This window comes from Lepisma saccharinum, chromosome 8 (genome assembly GCF_977018435.1).
Source record: "Lepisma saccharinum chromosome 8, izLepSacc3.1, whole genome shotgun sequence".
Taxonomy (NCBI): Eukaryota; Metazoa; Arthropoda; class Insecta; order Zygentoma; family Lepismatidae; genus Lepisma; species Lepisma saccharinum.
Genome location: NC_139236.1, coordinates 81,234,669 through 81,255,973, shown reverse-complemented (window position 1 = coordinate 81,255,973; position 21,305 = coordinate 81,234,669). Strand labels below are relative to the sequence as shown.

At 34.3% G+C, this 21,305-nt stretch overlaps 1 protein-coding gene across 2 annotated transcripts; it reads left to right on the top strand.

Annotated features, from left to right (window-relative positions):
- The first annotated feature begins 636 nt into the window (after positions 1-636).
- Positions 637-19,071, top strand: LOC145991585 (uncharacterized). Of its 2 annotated transcripts, XM_083127637.1 has the most exons (16): positions 637-763; positions 5,498-5,591; positions 6,165-6,251; positions 7,322-7,424; positions 7,799-7,876; positions 8,449-8,523; positions 10,893-10,970; positions 11,967-12,029; positions 12,574-12,651; positions 13,036-13,113; positions 13,529-13,606; positions 14,003-14,053; positions 16,366-16,434; positions 17,095-17,124; positions 18,021-18,053; positions 18,827-19,071. In XM_083127637.1, exons 4-16 carry the CDS (start codon positions 7,412-7,414, stop codon positions 18,862-18,864), a joined length of 762 nt encoding a protein of 253 aa, XP_082983763.1. In that variant the 5' UTR covers positions 637-763; positions 5,498-5,591; positions 6,165-6,251; positions 7,322-7,411; the 3' UTR covers positions 18,865-19,071. The 2 variants fall into 2 exon arrangements, with proteins under 2 accessions (XP_082983763.1, XP_082983762.1); XM_083127636.1 differs by lacking the exon at positions 7,322-7,424 and having other exon boundaries at positions 645-788.
- The last annotated feature ends 2,234 nt before the right edge of the window (positions 19,072-21,305 follow it).

Here is a 21,305-nt window from a genome sequence, read left to right as displayed (position 1 = left end):
ATTCTACAACTTGAAGCAAGGTAATAGTACCAATAAATATTACTATATGCGGATCATGTGAAATGTTATGTATAAAAATGATAAAATTGAAGAAGGAACATAAATTTAAGTATTCAAACCAGGTCTGATTTGTTTTGAATTGAGACATCTATATGACAGAGTTATCGAATTCCTAACCAAAGCAAAGGTGGCATTATAAAATATGGATTGGTGAATTAGATAAAGGGACAGTGTCGTAGTGTTCGTATGACTTTCGGAGGGAAGGGGGAGAAAAATTCAAGTATAATTATACACTAAATATTTTCGAATCGATAGTAATTTTGTTGTTATAGTAGCTATATTTCTATACTATATATGTATATTTATGAACATATACATATATAGTAGCGGGTATTTCTCCAGCCAACTTCTATTAATACGAGTGTATTAAAAGCGAACATATTCGTTCGAAATTTTAATATTTCTCTTCACAGCCATTGTTTCTTCGAATATTAAGTAAGCATTCGCAAAATCTTTGCTAGTGACAATCGACCATTTTGCCTTCGTACAAAAATATTTGAGGTGGAAAATTAATATTTGTACAACGCCCATTCATATCAATCCATGTTGTTTGGTTAAAATACATTCTTTTTCAATATCATCACGAGAAATGGGCCATGTTTCACATTAGTCCATTGTACATTTTGCTTCATTTATTCACAACAGCTGAGTGGTGAAAAAAAGTTATAAACGTCGTGGATTACATCAGTATGGAACACTTCATGTATGTCGTTTTTCTGGTTATTAAGGTATTACGTTGTATTCATAAGCTTTCAGGATAGGATAAACTTTCTTTATATCCATCGAAAATAACTTTATATTATTTATTTGTTACTTACTGACCTTCAAGAGAGAGAAATATTAAATTGCAGAAGGTAGAATAATAATATGTATTATACATTTATAACATGCATATTCATACATACCCACCATACACCTTTCTCTCTTTCTCTCTCTTCCTACCTTCCTCTTCCTCTCTCTATTCCTCCTTCTCTCCCACTCTCTCACAGCTTACATCACATATATATAGAACACATGCATATAGGGTATTTTGCATTCAGAACAAGTTTCGTACTTAATTGTAATAATTTTAAGCTATTTGCATTTCGTTCGTAACGTAAGTACAAAGTACGAAACACATAGATATGCACCAATATCAATACAATAGATTACAATAGATACTAGATTCAATTTGCAACATATTCTAATATTCATTTTTTTATTATTACTAAGTCTACTATGCAAGTGTTTGTAAGGGAGATGAGAAACAGTGTTCTCGTATTCCAAATTAATCCGAGTGACACGCAAGCGACATATGCAGCATGTCATGTCACTCCCATACAAAAGGTTCAATTTTTTTGGCTTTTGAAGTTGCTTTTGCCGCTGTCACTTCGGTTCGAAAGCTCCATTAAATATCGTTTTCTCAAAACCTCATTTTTTCCCATACGTGTCACTGGTATTTCTCTATGGCACCTAGTAGGTACCCAGCCGAATGATAACTGCCTTGACGACGGGACTCATTTTAAGCCAAGGTAACTTAATATACTATAAGGTAGCGCCATCCGAAAATTGCCGATCATGCACGAACGCGTGACGTCATGTGGGAGGATCGGTTATGCTCGGTGCCCCTTCGGTTATGTTCGTTCGGGGCTTGGCAGAAGCAAACGGCCGCTATCATTTCTATGCGAGTTTCAGAGAGGGAAAGTGTTTCATTACTTTGAGGGGTAAATATTAATTATCATACTTCGGGATGGTATTGAGGTATTCCTTTAATGATTAGTAACATAATTAAAACATGCTACTTTTAAAAGAGGGGAAAATTGCACATGCAAAAGTATTGTAAAAATTCATTTTTCTGAAACATCATCGATATATTACAAAGAAGGTTGTCCGTGTTCTAATTAGAATTTCAGATTTCATCATTTCATAAATCGTATTATGATTTTAATAAGAAACGTTGCATGCTAAAGAAGAATTGCATAGTGAAAGAGTTACAAAGAAAGAATTGATTGACAGATTTGGTTTATTTTTGCTTTTCTGTCTTTTTTAAATATGAAAGGAAAACCCATAAGAGATAGTCCCCCCCCCTTCTATCTCTTTCTTTGTTTCCACAAACCGGCCTCCTTGGCGTAGTGGTTAGCACGTCGCACTTCAACGCCAGAGGTTTGGGTTCGAATCCTGGCTTGGGCATGGATGTTTGTGAGTGTTCATTCATAATTTCATCACTCATCCCTATCTTCGCAAATTAGCCAAAAGTGGCACAAGAAGCGAAGTCAAATGAAGCAAATCAATCAATCAATATTTGTTTTCACATGTACTATCACATTTACTAAATTCTCAATTTTCCCATTAAGGACAAATCAATATCTTGCCCGATTGGATTCGAATCCGGGACCCCTGGCGTCGAAGCACAATGTGCTAAGCACTACGCCAAGGAGATAGACAGAGGCCTCCGAGGTACTACGGGCTCACAGAAAGTCACAGGAGTACTATCGGATTATAAATTATGGATATTAGAGTTTGGATAATAAATAAATAAATTATATAATATATAATCTATAAATAAAAAAACACCCGTTCTTTATTTATAGAATCTCAAAGAGAGCGATAGTTTGCCAAACTAAAAAATAATCCTATCTTGTTCTCACGATAATAAAAATAGAAGGCATAATAAAAAATAAATTGGTAACAATAGATTGACACAGAATTGAATAAGCTGAATTTTGATGTAACTCGTTTTTATGTGGTTCTACTGATTAACTTTTAATTGGAGTCCAAACTTGAATAACCGTAATTTCTAATGCGATAGTAGTCCGGTATAATCTATTTACAAAATTTAACACAACGCAGTACAAATGCCTAATATTTAGTTTTCTGACTAAATAGTTCCTTCTTATTCATTCAGAACGTTGCAATCATTTCCAGGAACATTTCAGATTTTACATAACATCAGAAAGTATTAAAATTATACTGATATACTTAAAATCCAATCCTTACCATTCACCACAATGTAACTTTATTTTTGAAGTTATCAAGTGAAAGAAGCAATATACAATCTAGATAAATTTTTACTCTGCATTTGATACTTACTCTAAATTCGAAAGAATTCCCAACCTTCTTCATATATTTATTTACTGTACAATAATTTACAATAATAATCAAAGTTCCACATGCAAAAATTTTTTGAAAAGTTTTATGTGGAGGAAGAATGATGAAATAGTTTGTAAGATAGTAGTTTCAGACTTTGAAAACGCAATTCCAGTTTGTAATTTGCAGATATTTTTAATTTCTCTGGTTCAAATTTAGCTGCATATTATCGTTGTCATAGTTCTAAAAAGTATTTTTTCGTATTAAGAACTTTACATACAAACGCGTGCTGAAGATGAGTCAAAGTGTACAAGTACTAATTTAACTAAGTTAACCTACTCGAAATACTTGATGAGTACTAGGAACATCAAACTTAAATGTCTTAAACTACTAATTCAAGCCTATAGAAATAGATTTTTGATCACACGGTAAATGAAACGCTTTGAGAATATCGATGAAAATATCTTAGTTTAATTAAACAATAAAGGAGAAAAGTTACATGAACTCACAATGATTGACCGTGCAAGTGTACGAATTATTATTCGTTAAAGGACTTTGTCCGCAGATTTTCCATTTCCATTCCCAAGTGTGTCTGAGTTGTATAACCCGAAAATATACTCCAAGGCTGATATGCGACACACATTTGTACATTAACTAAGTAACTTCCATTACACTAATCTTATATCTTGCTCTTTTTGACAGAAATGTACTACAAAGAAATAATGTAACATCCATTGGTTTATATTGAGTACAAGGGTACAAAATTATTCACAATATATTTGTGAAATACCAAAATTGAACAAAGTTGCAAACATTTTAATGATGGGTGTAATATTCACTTATGCAATATTTACCATCGTGCATACAACGCTATGTAACTCGAATTGAAGATGTACTAAGTGAATTTCATTTCGAATAGCGTGAAAGTTAGTACACGATCTTCGAAATGCCCATCTCCGACAACGTTTTTCACAATAATGTGAACATACAAATCACAATCAACATCGGTCTGTGTTAAATGAAATTGTTAATAATTATAAATCCGACTTACATAAAATGTACTTAATAAAATCAGTTAGGCTCACTACGTACTTCGCACTAGTTGAACACATTTTCAAGATATTGATGTCTTCTCTTGTAGTACTGTCGGTTAGGTTACGTTCTAGATTTTGAACTTTTTTATTTGGTTAAAGCGGTTGAAAGAGGTTGTTTGTAATCTTTAATTTATTTGCTTCATTATGCAGATGTGTATTTCTCCTTTGTAATAGATCGAATATGTTTTCCAACAACGAAACATTGCTTGCAGTTTGTGTATATACCAACGTCTATATATTTTTCACTTTTTTGGCAGCATAGTCTTTAGCCTGTTTAGGGCACGTTTCCTTATTGCGTGTCTTTTGTAGCGTACAGCTCTGCAAACCTTATCATCACGTCCTACAAGCGAAGCATATTGTGAAGATAAGTGTTTAGGAGAACTACACCATTTCCTCGATTATTTGGTACTAAAGTAATTGGATGTAATTTTAGCGATGTCTCTGCAGTTGGCTTCAGCACGTTCTTTGGTGGAAAATACAGAAATTCTGCTTTTAGATCTCGCACATAGTCTTCTTCACAATAATTGGCACTGCACACTTGCATTTTTTACATTTCGTCTACAAGCATGAATCCACTGTTTACTTACGCAATTATCGACTGGAAATTATGATATTTTATGTCAGTTCCTTTAGTTTTCTGGTTATAGTTTTCATAGCTTGCTACAGCACAATTAGACATGATTGCAGTCTAGAAGTACAAAAATACAATAAAAATAAATGGAACGCTACAAAATCAACAACCTGCTTGTTCCGATTTTTGCGACGTGTTAGTAGCTAAATGTACCCCGCACCAAACTTACTGCACATAGCAATGAGCACCGTCAAACCCGATCCTCCCAGATGACGTAATGCATACGTATTTCACATAGCAACGAGCACCCCCTGATTTTAAGCATTTTTAAGCTGTCAACTTTCGATGTCGCCACCGAAGTTACCCGAATCGAGCCCCACTCGCTCGTGAGTGCCACTTCAGCAATTTCATCCAATCATCACTCGTCCTCATTGTCGCTATTAGCCAAAACTAACAAAAATAGTAATATCTCTAATTTTGGTAAAAATTATGTAGACACACATACACACGAATTATATATATAAAGCAAAGAAGGAGAAAGGAAACACTCCCCAGACAGTGAAAAAAAGTCAAATTTTCGCCGACTCAAGCTGCATCTTCAACATATATATAATATTATATAAATGTATGTATGTATACATATTCAAATCATTAAATACCTTATTTGGAACATGCTGCAACCTCAACACATTTACTTTTTATCAAGTTACTGGCTGAATCCCGGGGACAAACAACTCTAGGAGCAGACTTCAGTCAAACAGGAGTAGCGCACGAAGTGGACCAGTCGCCACAAACGAACAGTAAGTATTCACAATGTTTTTTCAGATTATAACAATTTCTTCGTTGCTCATCTTACATTTCACTTTATCACTTACACTTACAGTGTTACACAAATACAACGATTCTGTTACAGATTGATGTGTCCATTTAACTGCGTATTCTATTATTATCATATTAACCTGTGTACCCTTCCCCAAAAGTTACCCGATCAATGCTTCCCCTACGGTTATGCAAACGAATGAAACGCGAGGAACGCTGACGTCATTTGTTATTTTTTCTGCAGACAACTATAATTTTACGGTTACATGAGTGGCGTACTTGTTACCTGTGATTTCGTAGTAAAAATACTGTAAATTTTTCACAGTGTATTTTGAAATAAGTAATTCGAAATAACGTAGAAGGAACCAATTAAAGAAACCTATCACTTATTATTCAATCATTACCATAAACTAAAGCTTTTCAAATTATTAGTAAAGCATACAATGTAAATAAAATTTTGATTAGTGTGATTACGGATAACTGATAATTTCATTTGTTTTTTATAGATTGTAGGTTCGTTGTTAAAAAATATTAACTACAATTAATAATTTCAGGAAAGAGTGAAGAGGTTAACCCACCTACAAGTGCACCAAATGTAGCGAGAGTGTTTCTTAACGTATTGCGAACAAGGCCAGTTCAAAGTAAGTAAACAGTCAACTAATTTATTAGTTTTCATATTTCAACAACCTAAAATTAAAATTGGTTATTCTCAAGCTCTATAAATATGATTGCAAAATTTTCATTCTAACAAAGTTTATTCAAGGACATATACTGCTGGACAAAGAAAACCGGACACTTTAATATTTGACATCTGAATTGCAATTACTTATGAATTAGTTTGGTAGTTTTCTGTAACTTTCGTTTTTGTTCTAATTTAACTTATTAATGTATGTAGAACATCCTCAAAGTTTGTTTTCTGTTGAATATATTTCCAATAATTTAGTTAACCTTCGAATCAGAATGTATGCGTTATCACAAAAAATGCAAGTGTCCGTTTTTTTTTTGTCCAGCAGTATATGTTACAAAAGAAACACAACCTCAACTGCAATGCAATAACATGGGAAGATTTTCATAATTTGAATACACGATGTACAAATAGATAAACTACCACAGTTGTTACGCCTTGTTTATTTTCTGGGTATCACGTTTAATTTATTTGCTGTTGTCATTGATGTTATTATTGAGTTGATAATTATTGAATTTAAGTTGGAGAATATTTATTGCAAGCAACAGAAATAACATATTTGTGTTGTCAAGTCATAAGAAGGCACCGTTCAGCCGTAATTTGAGTCGCAGAAAGGGAGTCTCATAAGTCAACCGAAAAAGGAGATTGTACAAGTTACCGTGACGAAGTTATGCGTGCCCTTGAGAGAACTTCAAACAACATTAAGTAAAGCGTCTATATTCTAGTACACCCACCGACGAAAGAAACAGTAAGCGGATTGTCCACCACCATTTTAATTCTGTCCGTATTACACAATGTGTTGAGAATGAATTGAAATAATGACGTCAATAAGCTTCGAACCAACATAGTTTCAGTCCTTAAAACAACACAGGATGTAGAATAAAAAAGTAATATAAATGGAGGTGGACAATTTGCCTACCATTATCTTTGCCGTTGACTGTACAATATATATCTAGCACCTCAAGATCTTATTCGCAATGTATTTCTGTTTTACATTATCACAACACTTTCCGAACATTCTGGAAGCAAAAAGTGATGATGTTTAACCAGGAGCGCGCTAAGTAGCCGACTTTCGACTCGCCAAAGAAGTTTCCGGGTTCGAGTACCGGCCTGGGCATGGGTGTGTTTCGTAAGTGTCCCTTCCTCAATTTCCTCTAATCATCACTCATTGCCGCGATTAACCCAAAGTGGCAGGAATGCGATACCAAATTAGAAATACAAATACAAATTATGGAGACATATAATATTGGCATTAAATTTGTTACATGCTTGAAAAGATGATATTATAAAAACAAATTGTAAGTTAGTGCAATTAATATACATGATAGACCAATAAATATGTGTGTGTGCTTGCTGGGAAATATTGTAGTATTTAGGTGTTGCTAACCATGGAAAGTAAAATAGCCAAGTAATTACAACCTATAATTAGTGTTTATCTATACTTAGAACGACTATACTGCGAGTTAAGTTATTTTAATGTTTTTACTCCACTTCTGTTCTCAGACAGGTGGAAATTTATTGAAAATGGCATCACCGGAATGAAACGCTGCATTACGGACATGGAAAAAGCAAATATACCAAGTAAGTACTGAGTTTAGTACATATTAGAATTACTTAATATAATGATACTACACAAACAAAATTCTTTTAGTGGCGTTCTTTGAATTCTGGAGTCTTGTTTAAAGTTCATTTTAATACTGGTAGCATTATTCATTAAGTGATTATCTTATATATTAATAGCAGATCGTTCATTCCTAAATAATTTTTATGTTAAATTACATGTTACATTGTGTTGAGATTTGTAAATATTACATTCATGCCACCGAAATTGCCATAAATTCAAGTCCTATAAACATTTAATTCATATTTTTAGATCTATTCAATGATGTTTTAATTTTATTCTCATAAAAGAATTGCAAGTTATGTACAATTAAATTTGTCAAGACGAACATATTGCAAATAGGTCACCACAGTGATTTTTTTTTTTACCGAAGAAATGTAAATAACAATATCACATTACCTAAGAATAATGTTTTGTCAGCATAACATCAGAGAAGAATGCTTTCACCAAAATTGTCAAAATGTGTGTTTCAAACTTGAAGTGTGCCTTATTCGCAATCTTAATAAATTTATATTTTATACTTTCCGCCTAGATCCTCTGCAGAGTATTGCTGAAAATGATAAGTATCTCAGGAACTGCCTTCATGATTTATACAAACATGTTGAAGGTAGGTAGTGTGGTGTTTGCTTATAGATTATATCATTTAAAGCTCCACCATATTCTCCTCTTTAATTTCTTACGAGGATGTTATGTTTGTGTCATTATGTATAACACGCTCGAGTCTCGACGCCTTGCATCTAAAACCGGCAACCCTGCTTCCCCTAGCGGGACAATTATGTAACTCCACTGAGAAGCCACGCCCCCTACTCTTCGTAGCGGCCGAGGTTTGTCTGACAGCGATGCCAACCCTAGCATAATAGTGCTAAACCTAGCATAATTTAACCGTCTTTGACACCTAGCACCCTGTATTTGGCATAACAGCCAAATCTAGCATAATCTGCAACCGTCGATTGATATTGAACTCAAAGGAAAGTGCTCTGAAGAAGTAAAAATAAAAGTAACTGAACATCTCTATTTCAGGAGTGGACATGTTTCCAACAAAAGAGAGTAAACCGGCCTAGGGATCCCGTCCCCCACCAACGCCTTTCATCTCTTCCGCATCTTCATGCCATAAGATCGAAGAGGAGGGTTGGGGCGGCCACCCTCAAAGTTTTGTCCTTTCCTAGCACCGACACAAGGGGTCAGCCATTTGCGGTGCCTGTATTTTCGCGAGGAATGCTTAGTAGAAAGTTGGATTGACAAATAAAGCTCATGTGGAGCCCTTCTTTGTCGGCAAATTTTGACCATCTTTGTCTTCAGCTTGTGTAGGTTCGGTTCAGCCGACTTAATGTCTTACCATTTCGGAAGCAGTCTCCCGCGGCGAAGAAAGCGTTGTTCCTGTCTATGATTTTAATTCTTCGTGCGTGCGTCTTTCAGTGTATTTTTGAGCGTGTGTTTTAGTGTATCTGCGAGTGTTTTTTCCTGCTTTTTAATTTTTTTATATAAAATATATTTGGAACAGTTTCGAAAAATGAGTACTAATAGCAAAAGAAGTAACTGTGAAACTCCCGGAAAAAAAAAGACTGTGGGGATTTAAAAGCAGAAATGGGAGTCGTATGCTCAGAAATATAGAAAGGAGTGCGAAAGAGGTAGTTTTTATTTTTTCGTTTGGTGAGTACCTTTTTTCCTTTCCTTTCCTTTTTTTATTTGGAAAAAATGTTAGTTTACATAGAAATGCATTGTATGAGCATTTGAAAGTTGTAAAGAACTATCACAAAAGTATGTGTGTCTAGCAAGGTGTTGTTGGATATGGAAATGGGTTAATACGTCCTTCCATATAACGCAAAAAAAAAAAAAAATGCAGTAGTATATGAAAGATATTTGTGAATTATACACCGACCCCTCACCCCGCCAGTAAGGTAAGGACGCTTAACTGTGTCATGTCATCTTCCCTCTCCCCATCTGCTAGATAAAATATGTGAAGAATTTTTACAAATTTACTGAGCCACATGCTCTAGTTCGACCTTTGGTAAGGTATGGACATGTAATAATATTTTTTCCATCCCATAGTCCATAGACCATTTCATCAGTTCTTCATTTGCCCTTATTGTCGTACTTACTCCCAGAGACACTAAGGCAAAAATAAAAAAAAAAAACTTCAAATAAATAGCTCTTAGGGTGGGATAAAATATAACATCTGAAAATAGTAACAAAATATATTGTTAATAATAATAATAATAATAATAATAATAATAATAATACTGTCCTAGCACAATTGTGTGGCATTCTAGCATAATTTCACAGTTCGAACAGCACTTTTCGTAGCTGAGAGGTTGGCAACGCTGGTTTGTCACGAGAGCGACCAGTGGTAATGGAGACATACACAAGAAAAGGTGGGTTCTCTCCTCCTTTGTATTTTACTCGCACATTTAGAATTAATTAGTTGACCTTCCATTTCTCTAAAATGGCCAATGCTGATGTGAGGTGGTCGTTGGCTTAGTGGTTATTAAACTTTTAGATTTTTTGCTTTCAAAATAGCATTTTTGTTTGAACGCAACGACCACGTCACAGTAGCTATGTTCAGCTTATAAAGTACAGGGTGTTCCACAAGTCCAGACTCATGCGAGGAAAAGAAGTAGAATTATAGAGTTCGTTCAAAGTGTTCGCCATTCTATCACATAAGTTCAAGATGAAATCTTCATTCCTGCAATATTTTATTAATCACAGTCGAAGACAAAGCGCCTCCACCGGATACAGAACCCGGCACAATTTGTTTCAAGGCGACAGCGTTACCATTATTCCATCGAAGAGCCTATTATGTATTTGGAAGCGAATAATTTATAGTGTAGTTTGTGAAAATTTAGTTTGAATTAATGTCCTCAAATATTGAACAGTCTTCAGAGAAAACTTAACTAATAATTCTTTTTTTTTTTTTCATTTATATGGTGTTCTAAATGTAAGTTGTACATTTGATTCTGAGAAATACGTATATTCCAGATCCATGTGAATTAATTTCTACTGGTCCTGAATCAAGATCTCGCTGCAAAGAAATATTAAATGACATTCGTGTAGGAGGTAAGATGTTCATCATATAAGACAATGTACAGGTTGTTTCAATTCAAACGCCATCGTTTTAACTTCTTCGTAAAGCACTCGTATTTAGCATATAGGCATAAACTTTGCACATTTTCCTCATGGGAGTTTAAAATTCATTTTTGGCTATGTTCATTCGGCCACTGAGTGAACAAGTAAACACATGTTCTTGAGAACGGTTTCAACAATCGACTAATGATTGCAGTTGGTCCACTGATTTCGTTTACGAGAGATATTGTGTGAAGGAAGCCTTGAAGAGCTCTCCCTTCAGGAACCCTCACAATTAAAAGGCACAAGGATTGAGATCTGGCCTTGCAGGAGGCCATGACACGCCACAATGTAATGTTTGAAATGACTTCCCAACACTGTTATAAGCTACCGTAATTTTAACAATCTTCTACCCTTTAAGTTTAACAATCTACCTACAAAAACTGAACCAAACTGTTTTGTTTTTTTCAATTTGAATAATATATTAATGCATAAGGATGGATAATGAATTAAAATTACTGTGCATCATAAATACATGTTGAAAAATTGAATCTTAAAAATGTCATTAATTAGAGTATTTGTTTAATGGCCGTTAAAACTTTTTAAACGGTCGTAGTATTTTTAAGGCAGCTGAATGGTCATATTAAATCGTAACATTAACATTATAGTAACATTATCTTATTTGCAATTCATTATCGTACCATAAAAAAATCAAGTTATGTACATTATAACAATAAGAATTAAGCATTCTATTTGAGCGTAGTTGATAATAATAATAAATGTTAGGATATGTCAAAATTACTTTGTGAAAATATTCGAAGTTTCTTATAAATTTCACCAACCAAATTTTCATTATTTTTTTTAAAGATTAATTTCCAATGTTTAACTGTTATAAGTAAAGAAATTCGTTTCAATAACGTTTAGTAATTTCCTGCTTTAAATTATTATATAAACATACTTATGATTGTTTTATATGTTGTTAAATTTTAGGTGGAGATCCTGTAGCGACATTTATTAATGAACTTGAAATAAGAGTTGCAAAAAGCGTTGAAGGTATGGAATTCTCTAGCATATTTGATTCGATTTGATTTGGTGTTTTAAGTCCACTTTATGCACAAAAAGGCTAATCGGGACTGGACCTACAGTTTAAAGTGGGATCCGAACCACTATGTGCCTCCACCGGGTATCGACCACTGCGCCATCGGGCACCAATGCAAATAGTAAGTGTAATAACATATAATGGCAGTCAATGACTTGAGTTTTAACTGAAAAGAGACCAAATTTTGATATTTTTTTTTTAAAAAAACTATCAAATCATTTTTATCAAACATCACCTTCATGTTATCTATCAGATGTATAATGTTGCACGTACGAGATGTGAAACTATGGCTTTACAAAGTCTCGATCTCAGGCAAAGAGAAGGTGGTGTGATTAACATCACACTATGGCTTTACTCTATTGAGTAAGCCTTAGTGCTATTTATTCGAAGACATTAATGTGAAATTTTCAACTGCATCGGACCACCAAGCCAAATATAATTAATGTAACACATTTTCACATTTATATTATCTATATATAATGTTATATCTGCTTTCAGATCCTTGGAAAACAATAACTTCTGTCATCGATGCCATAAAAAGTTGCCTTCTTGATTTCGGGAATTCTATACATCCAGGTTTGTTGTGTCTATGAAATACAATATTGTATACATAACAATATTTTTTAAAAAAAATCTCCTTTTCAGAATAATGTGTCCTATTATATGTCCTCATATTTTCAAAAAAATATGTAAGCTTTTGCAATTGTGATAAATTAAAACTAAACATATTTTAATAACAGTGTTTGGTGTCTTTATTATCTTGAAAAATGTATAATCAGATACAACAAATTTGAAACATTAATCATTTTGTGTAGTGCTATACTGTTTACATTGTAGGCGTCAATAGATAAAACTTTACTTACTTTTATAACAGAAATAATAAAAATTATTAATCTAACACACAGAATACAATTTGTTCAGATTGTGTCAATAGTCTTATAATGTGTGTGTGAATTTCAGATCCCTGGAATATATTAGGATCTGATGTTAACGTTTTGAAAAGCTGCATTTATGAACTGGAGCGACGGAGAATTGATGGTAATATTAGTTATCCTTAACTTTTTTAAACTTTAAATATTTTTCGATTTTGCTTGTACTTGTGTAAATATTTTGATAATGTCTCTATTATAACCCTATGTGTTGAACGTGTACTTATGATATACTCAGTTTTCGTTGATTGTTGTTCGTTTAAAACTAAATAAAATATGTACATCGGCTGAATATGTTCATGGTTAAATACTAATTTGTAAAAAAAAGTATATTGTGGATGTGTTACTTCAGAATGCATTAGGGTCTACTTTAGTCATAACTAATAGTAAACACAGAATTGTAAATTTAAGAATAAGGATGGCATTTTAAGATTTTCATTTATTCTTTCTCAACAATAAAAGTATTTTAAGGAAGAACATGTTAACTAAACAAGTGAATACGTGCAATGTCTTTCTTGAAACAGATCCATGTGCATTTCTTTCCCCACGTCCAGAAGATAAAACATTGTGCTTGAGAATCTTGGACGAGTGGCCAGATACAAGTAAGAATATACTTTATAAATCTCTGAAACACTATACACTTTTGTCGTAATTGACTATGATATATATGGATTTAAGTATTATATTTAATGCATGTTATATCTCGAATGAAAATTGTAATATTACACAATGAGAAATAAAATTTCAACTGCCGTTACAGAGTGTATGTTATTGCACACATGTATTATTTAATAATATTAATAACTTCGTATATAATTTTCACTCTTTGTTCTGGTATAAAGATTTATGTCAGCACTTGGGACAATAACAATGTTATCAATATTTGATAGACATGCTTATGTTGCAACTACCTGTTTTTCCTGAACTTTTAATCTTCTGAATATGTACTAATTATTGTATACGTACTTTAAATGACGTATTAATTTGTCATGTTGTAGGACCTCCAATCCCCAAGAGAGAAGAGAACCACAGAAAAAGAGTGGAACCAGGTAATATACATTTTACATTACAACAGTAAAGGTTTCTTTATGTGTCGTCATGTTGTGGTTGATTTCCATATGTGCAAAAATTCCCTTCAGAAACAATTAAGGTCATATGTTGACTAACTGATTATTTGGTGAATGTTGTTGAGCTTCGTTTCCCTGATTTCCATCGGTTTGGACTTGTTAACTGACTTTTCACTTGCAGTTTCAATTCTGCGATAACTGCGCCTCGTACAAGGGCGAGAGTCCATATTGTGTTGAGTCTGAGGTCCTTACAAGGACGAGAGTCTATATTGTATTGAGTCTGAGATCCTAACAAGGGCGAGAGTCCATTTTGTGTTAAGTCTAAGGTCCTTACAAGGACGAGAGTCCATATTTGAGGTCCTTACAAGTGCGAGAGCTCATATTGTATTGAGTCTGAAGTCATTTACAAGAGCTTGAGTCCAAATTTTGTTGAGTCTGAGGTTCTTACAAGGACGAGAGTCCATATTGTTTTGAGCCTATGGTTCTCACAAGGGAGTCCTGATTGTCTTGAGTCTGAGGTCCATACAAGGGCGATAGTCCATATTGTGTTGAGTATGAGGTTCTTACAAGGGCGAGAGTCCATATTATGTTGAGTCTATGGTCCTTAAAAGGGCGAGAGTCTGTAAGGTGTTGAGTCTGTGGTCCTTACGAAGACCGAAGGACTCTTTGCAATGAAGCTGTTACCAGGAACATAGAGGCCTCCTGGGGGATCCCAGCATCCCTGTGCCAATTCTTCTGACTACAGGATTGGAACGTGTTCTAATGCTGCTCATAATCATTCAACTTCTTGGGTGAAGAAGTCTTCAAAAGGTTCAAGTCCAGGTCCTCCTCGATCTACTGGTTGCTGGTGTATCAGCTGTTCCCGCTTTTTATTCTCGCTGGGAAAAATTTGGAGAACTTGTAGTTTATACAGGTTGGATTTGGTGATGCTGTGCATCGCGGGGATATCATAGCAGTGGTCGTCTTGATCCTGATAGGGTGATAGCCCTAAGTTTCTGAAGATGAGGACAGTCCTCATACCCTCTGGTTGCTGTTATGCGGATGCTTTAATATCAGGCAGGTACAGCATCGGCTAGGTAGATACACTGAAAGCATGTAATAATAATTGTTTATGTGTGTTTGCTTATATCTTCAATAGGAGACACCCATGGTGAGTGTTAATGCCACTAAATGTCACAGAAACAGCTAATCAATCGCACTTATTACTTTCTCTTACACGGTGTTCTTCCAAACTGAGATTTCACGATGTTCTACACTACCATCTATCCATTAAAGGTACAACTAATATCAATACGATATTCCGTCATCATATTTTTGTTGTCAAGATCAGTTATTTCGGAAATTCTCCGTTCTTAGTGAAGAAACAATGAAAATTCTTGTGCTGGAAGAACAAAACTATGACGAGCCATAAAAGTACTAATGAGCTTACGGGAATAATAAGAGATGTGAGCACCATTACTTTGGAGACTTCAAGAAAGGTAGTGAGCAAGAATTAGACTGTAATTTCTAAACAACGAGAACAATTGTTGAACTATATTACAATATGCTAAGTATGAACAATAAATTCAAGAGAAATTAAACCAAGAGGAATAAACATTAATTAATAACGAGATTGTGCATATGGAAGTAGAGTTTGGTGCTGGAAGTTGGCACCACTTTTTGGAATTTCAATTTTTAGTGGTGTATAGAAATCGCAACACGTATCACACAAAATACACTGAAAACTAGTACAATGCTAACAACACACACGCAGAACCCAAACGGTGTTACTTGACACAAACATGTTGACTTCAGTTACACATTACATTACATAAACTGCTAATTATTCAATTTAAGTTCATCAAAATACACACAAAAATGTATCAATGGGAACTTTTATTAGCTGTTGTTACGCCTGTTGCACTGAAAATGCAGAATCTAGAAGATCAACTCAACGAAAGTCAAATATGCTTCAACCCAAGTTTATACTCATATAGGTTAATCTGGAATGGACCTACAGTCTAAACTGAGATAGGAACCACTATACTATGTATCTCCACTGAAGATCAAACCTGGGATCATTTAGCTACAAGGCGAGAGCTTTTACCACTACACCAACGGGGAAGCCGATTGGTAAACTCTTGTATCACACGAGCGAATATACCTATCTGAATTATACAGACACAGGTCAATCATCTCTATGTAAATAAAAGTTCCACTTATGGACATAGAAGTTCACATGTCTTCCACACATATTTACGCCGAAAGAATTGCGAATATATTGAATAATTAATGGTACAATTTATTACTTTCAGTTGAAGAAAACGCACCTGTGTTCCAATATCCATACGCGCCGCCAAGCAATAATTTCTATGGGAGAGTGCGTAAGTATATCTTCCTTAACTTAAATAATTATGAAATGGAGGTGTACTTTCTTGTAAAAGATAGTAACAAAGTGGTGGACTTAGAGCTGGACAGAGAGTAAATTAATACCAAAGGTGCAATTGGAAATTCCTCGAACCGTGAAGAAAAACCAATTAAATTGATTGGTTGATTGATTGAATTGGTGTTTTAAGTCAACTTTATACACAGTATGGCTAATGTGGATTAGATTTACAGTTTAAATTGGGATCCATGTACAATGCGCCTACTTCGGGGAACGAACCTAACAATATTCCAAAATTGGGAATGTTACCATTACGCCATCAATGAAGTCCTCTAAATAACAGTTCCAATTAATAATCTTCCATCTTATACCGTCTCACATCTAATGTATATTTGGCTAAGTACGATGAATTAATGTAAGTTCGCTTCGATATTTTAGTTTTAAAATTAGAAAAATCTACGAACATCAAAGCTCCCAAAATTTAGAACTTCCACACAACGATCCCAATCAAAGATTCTAAACACAAGCATTTGTTTTCCGGTTGGTTGTGTTTCCTTTTATCGTGGAAATGAGGATGAAGAATATATTTGCCGACGAGATGGTGAATTTCACTTTCATTTGTTTCTGCAATTACATTCAGTTTATTCGTTTGTTACAGCTTTCAACTTCTTCCAGCGTCCCTATCCAGGTAAGATATTTAATTGCATATATAATATACAAAGATATTGTATCTTTGCATATAATATTGAATAGTCTGACGATTAAGATATGCATTGTAGTAATTATACTATAATAGTTCTCGGAATGATATTGACAATGGTTCTCTATTAGCATGTAATGTTAATTGGACATTAACATCCCCTGATATTAGTAGAATATTTTAATCAAGAAGACTTTGTTGTGCAGGCCATGCAGCATGCACAGAAAAGGATAGAAAAGTATATAGGGTTCTTGGAAAACATGAAAGTAAGAGACAGAACAGGCATCCGAGGTAAATTAAAGGTCTATCATGGAAAGAATTGGAATGGTTTACGTACTCGATTGTGTGGGATGGTGTAGTCCATAATACCTTAAAAAATCACTATCCAATTGTTTGGGAGAATTTCCGTGATCTTGGAAAAGTGTGGAAAAAACCCGCTTCTTGAGATATTTAAGAATGTTGTCATGAGTTTATTTATTTATTTACATGCATGTGTGTGCATGCATTTTTCTGTGTAGTAAATATCTCTAATTTTATTCAATTGAAACTTTGAAACAATTCTTCTTCCTTCAATGCTGAAAGTACATGAAGCAAAGAGGTGAAACTATGGCTGCAACCAATATTTTTAAGCTGACAACCATCTGGAACCATTCGTTGTGGTTTCGACTGCGATAAGAGAATGTCCTTTTTGCGCAAGTGGCGATGATAGATGAAACATTCTAACCGAAGTGTGGGATCCTTCCGGATTTAAATTTGGAATTTCACTGTCGGGCCCTTCTAGAGTTTTGGAGGGAGGACCGAAGCAACTTACAGTCCAGGCTGTCGACCATCTAACTTTTCTTAGTTAACAAAGTAATTGAATATATCATTTCTCATTTCTTTAGGATACGGCAGTATATATTCTCCGAATTTCATTCGTAAGTATGTTAATGTTAAAAATTCCCTTCCTGCATTTATCATTCCCTCTATTGCGTATGGCTGTGATGAAATGAAAAATTTAAGAATGTATAATTACGAACATTTTTAAGTTAATTATTGTAATTCTTGAGATGATCATGTTATTTGAATAATTGAAAATCTTGTTGTCCAACAAAAATATTTATATTAGTAAGATAAGATCATATTAGTAGAGATGGCACTCGTGATTTTGTTCTGTGCTTTGATTCTTAATCTAATATTGACATATTCCAGAAAATTTTAATTCAACAGCCAGTATTGTAACCTTAAATTACTATCATAATCTAATGTATAAAAAATTTCTTAATCGTGACAAGTTGGAAATACACATTTACATTTTTTAAGCACTCTCGTTTTTATTTTGTAAAATGTAATTCATAAAATACTTTCATGTTGAAAGTGTAATGAAAAGCGATTTGATAGATTCTTTAGTGTCATGCATGGAGGGGGAGGGGACTGACTGAAGTGAGAGTAACCAGATGTATCATGCTTATTTTACGTGGGAAAAAAATCAATACAAATCTCAAGCAGTACTTCAATGTTATCAGCAAGAGGTGTGTGTGTAAACAGTAAGTGATGTAATTCTACCAGAGAAAATGTTCAAAAAGGAGTCCCGTAAAACAATTCATTTCTTCCTGACTAAAAGTAAACTGGTTTAATGGCAACTGATAAGTACGTATGAATTAAAGGTAATAAATGTTCAATACTTCTTTATTTTTCAATTTTTTCTCAGCATTTCAAGATGACCCGAATGAACAACCACTTATCTGAGGAGTATTAACTCATTTATACCTAACGTGTGTGCAAATCTTATGTAAACAAATTAACAAAATGTAAGAAATCAGCATTGAATTATAAGTATATTTTGAAATCACATGTTTTTCTTTGCTAAATGTTGTATTTTATTTAATTCTAAACGTACGTTATCCGTACGTTCTCTCTTTGCGAGCCCAAAATTTAATAAAAAATGTTGCCTGAATAGTATAAATAGTTTTTTTTGTAAGAAAATTAACATAATGTTGTAAAATAATAAGTTAAAAAATGAGAAATCTCTTTGCGAGTTACAAATATATTAAAATATCTTGCTTGAATAGTATAAATAGTGTTATTTGAGTTAAAATAAGCCTAAACTTCAGCTAAAGTTGAAGAAAGACACTTTGTGTGTGTCTAAATTGCAGTACAAACTCTTGCTTGAATCGTTCAAATAGCGTTTTCTGAGTAAAAATACGCGAAAAATATGAAATATTGGCCCTAAGAGTCAAAATTTGGTCAATCTTACGTAAAAAAATACGCATTAACAACCATCCTGTAGTTTATAAAGCAATAATCAGAGGGTTCGTAGTTCGAAACCTAGAAATAAGGGCAAATAGTGGATCGCATCCACTTTAACCTGTAGTTACTGGGCAGGATTGTTCCTATTTCAGTCAAATTCCTTACGCTTTAGGTCAAATAGTCTTTACAATGTTACGAAAGGAGGAAGAAAACCCCCCTAAGTTACTTCCGCAAAACAAAATTGGATCCTCAAAAAAATCAATAGAAGCGTGATAAAATATTGGCGGCACGCGACATTATCCCATTCAGCTCCGGTAGAAGAATGAGGGGGAACCTAAAAATGGACTCTTCTCTCCTTTCGGCCGGCAGTGATCCCTCGCGGTTCGGGGTGAAGAGGGAAATATTCTTCTTTTCTGGTGCAAATTCGTCCGCTAGGGGACTCTGCTCTCGACGTGTTCTTGCCTTTTTTAAGAGCAATTATTATTAATAACATGCATTCAGCCCGTATACTTCGTTTTCATATAGGCTACAAAGTTCAATTTCTTCGCCTTTAAAGCGAACATAGGGTAACGCCATATATTGAGTTATAATATCTTCTACCCCAGATCACTTCGGAGCCGGTTGAATCCGGATAAATCCAGATCCTTAATTATACCAAATATGAGTCGCCAGCTACGCAAAATGGGGGGTCATGATGTCATCACCAATTGCAAATCTCGCCTGACGCCATCAGTTGGCTTAGAATAGGCCGGAACAGTCTCCTCGTTAGTGAATAAAACGCATTAACTTCAAGTTCCCACGACTGCATGAATCAGCCTTGACTCATCCTCGCGTATAAAAAAAAGCATAAACTGCCTTAGAATAGGCCGGAACTGGGTTCCTTGGGTTAGAATAGGTCGGAACCGGGTTCCATAATAGTATATATTATGCACTAATGGAAAACCCTTAAGGCCAAGCTCCACGTCTGTATGAATCATCCGTGACTCATATCCGGCTGAAACTCATATATAAAGTACAACAATTGGGTTAGGTTAGGGTGAAAACGGGATACATAATAGTATCTATTGTGCACTAATGGAAAACCATTAATTCCAAACTCCCACGTGCGCATGAGTCATTCATGACTCATCTACCTCCCCCTCCCCCTACACTTTCCGCTTGATTAATTAACAATAGCGTCACCCCTCGATAATGAATTAAAAACCCATTAATGTCAATTAAAAAGCAATAAAAAAGCTTTTATCTAATTCCCTTTCTACTACGCGAGATTGATAGTTGTACTATACTAGAAAAATATTATTTAATGTGAGACTGGGACATTTACGTACATCATTCCGAGAACACAAATATATAAAAGTTACCCACTACAAAAGAATGACTATTGACTATATCAAGATCTCAAATCATTTTGTGGACTTGGATTTCGGTATGACGCAGGCAAAATTTATGAATATGTTAAGGTGATTTTATTATAAAATAATGGATTTATTACAAGGTGTGGATCTGTTATATTGAAGTCTGCTGTAATGATATTTGGTACCAGTAGGATGTGATGCTTGTTTTGTATCATTCAGGTGAAATATATATGTAATATCTGAAAATTCTTGTTCTTGCAGTTGTTCTTGTCAGCAAGATGAATACATGTAGGGGAAGGGGGGGGGGGGACTTTACAACACTTTTCAGTTTAATTTTTTTTTATTCAAAAACTGTTACAGTTGGAACAAGTTACAAATATGCTATGAAATGGCACATCTTTTGGCTACTTAAGAAACAAATATGAAATTTTAATTTTGAACCTCAAGTGAGAAAACTCTGTTAATTTAAAGCAGGTCCGAGTGTTGCTATGTGCCCCATGCATGGGGTAAGTTGCAACAGTGTTTGGGGTACGTTGCAACACTGATTATGCATTGTCAGAATGACACTCTTTGCAATCAATGAAC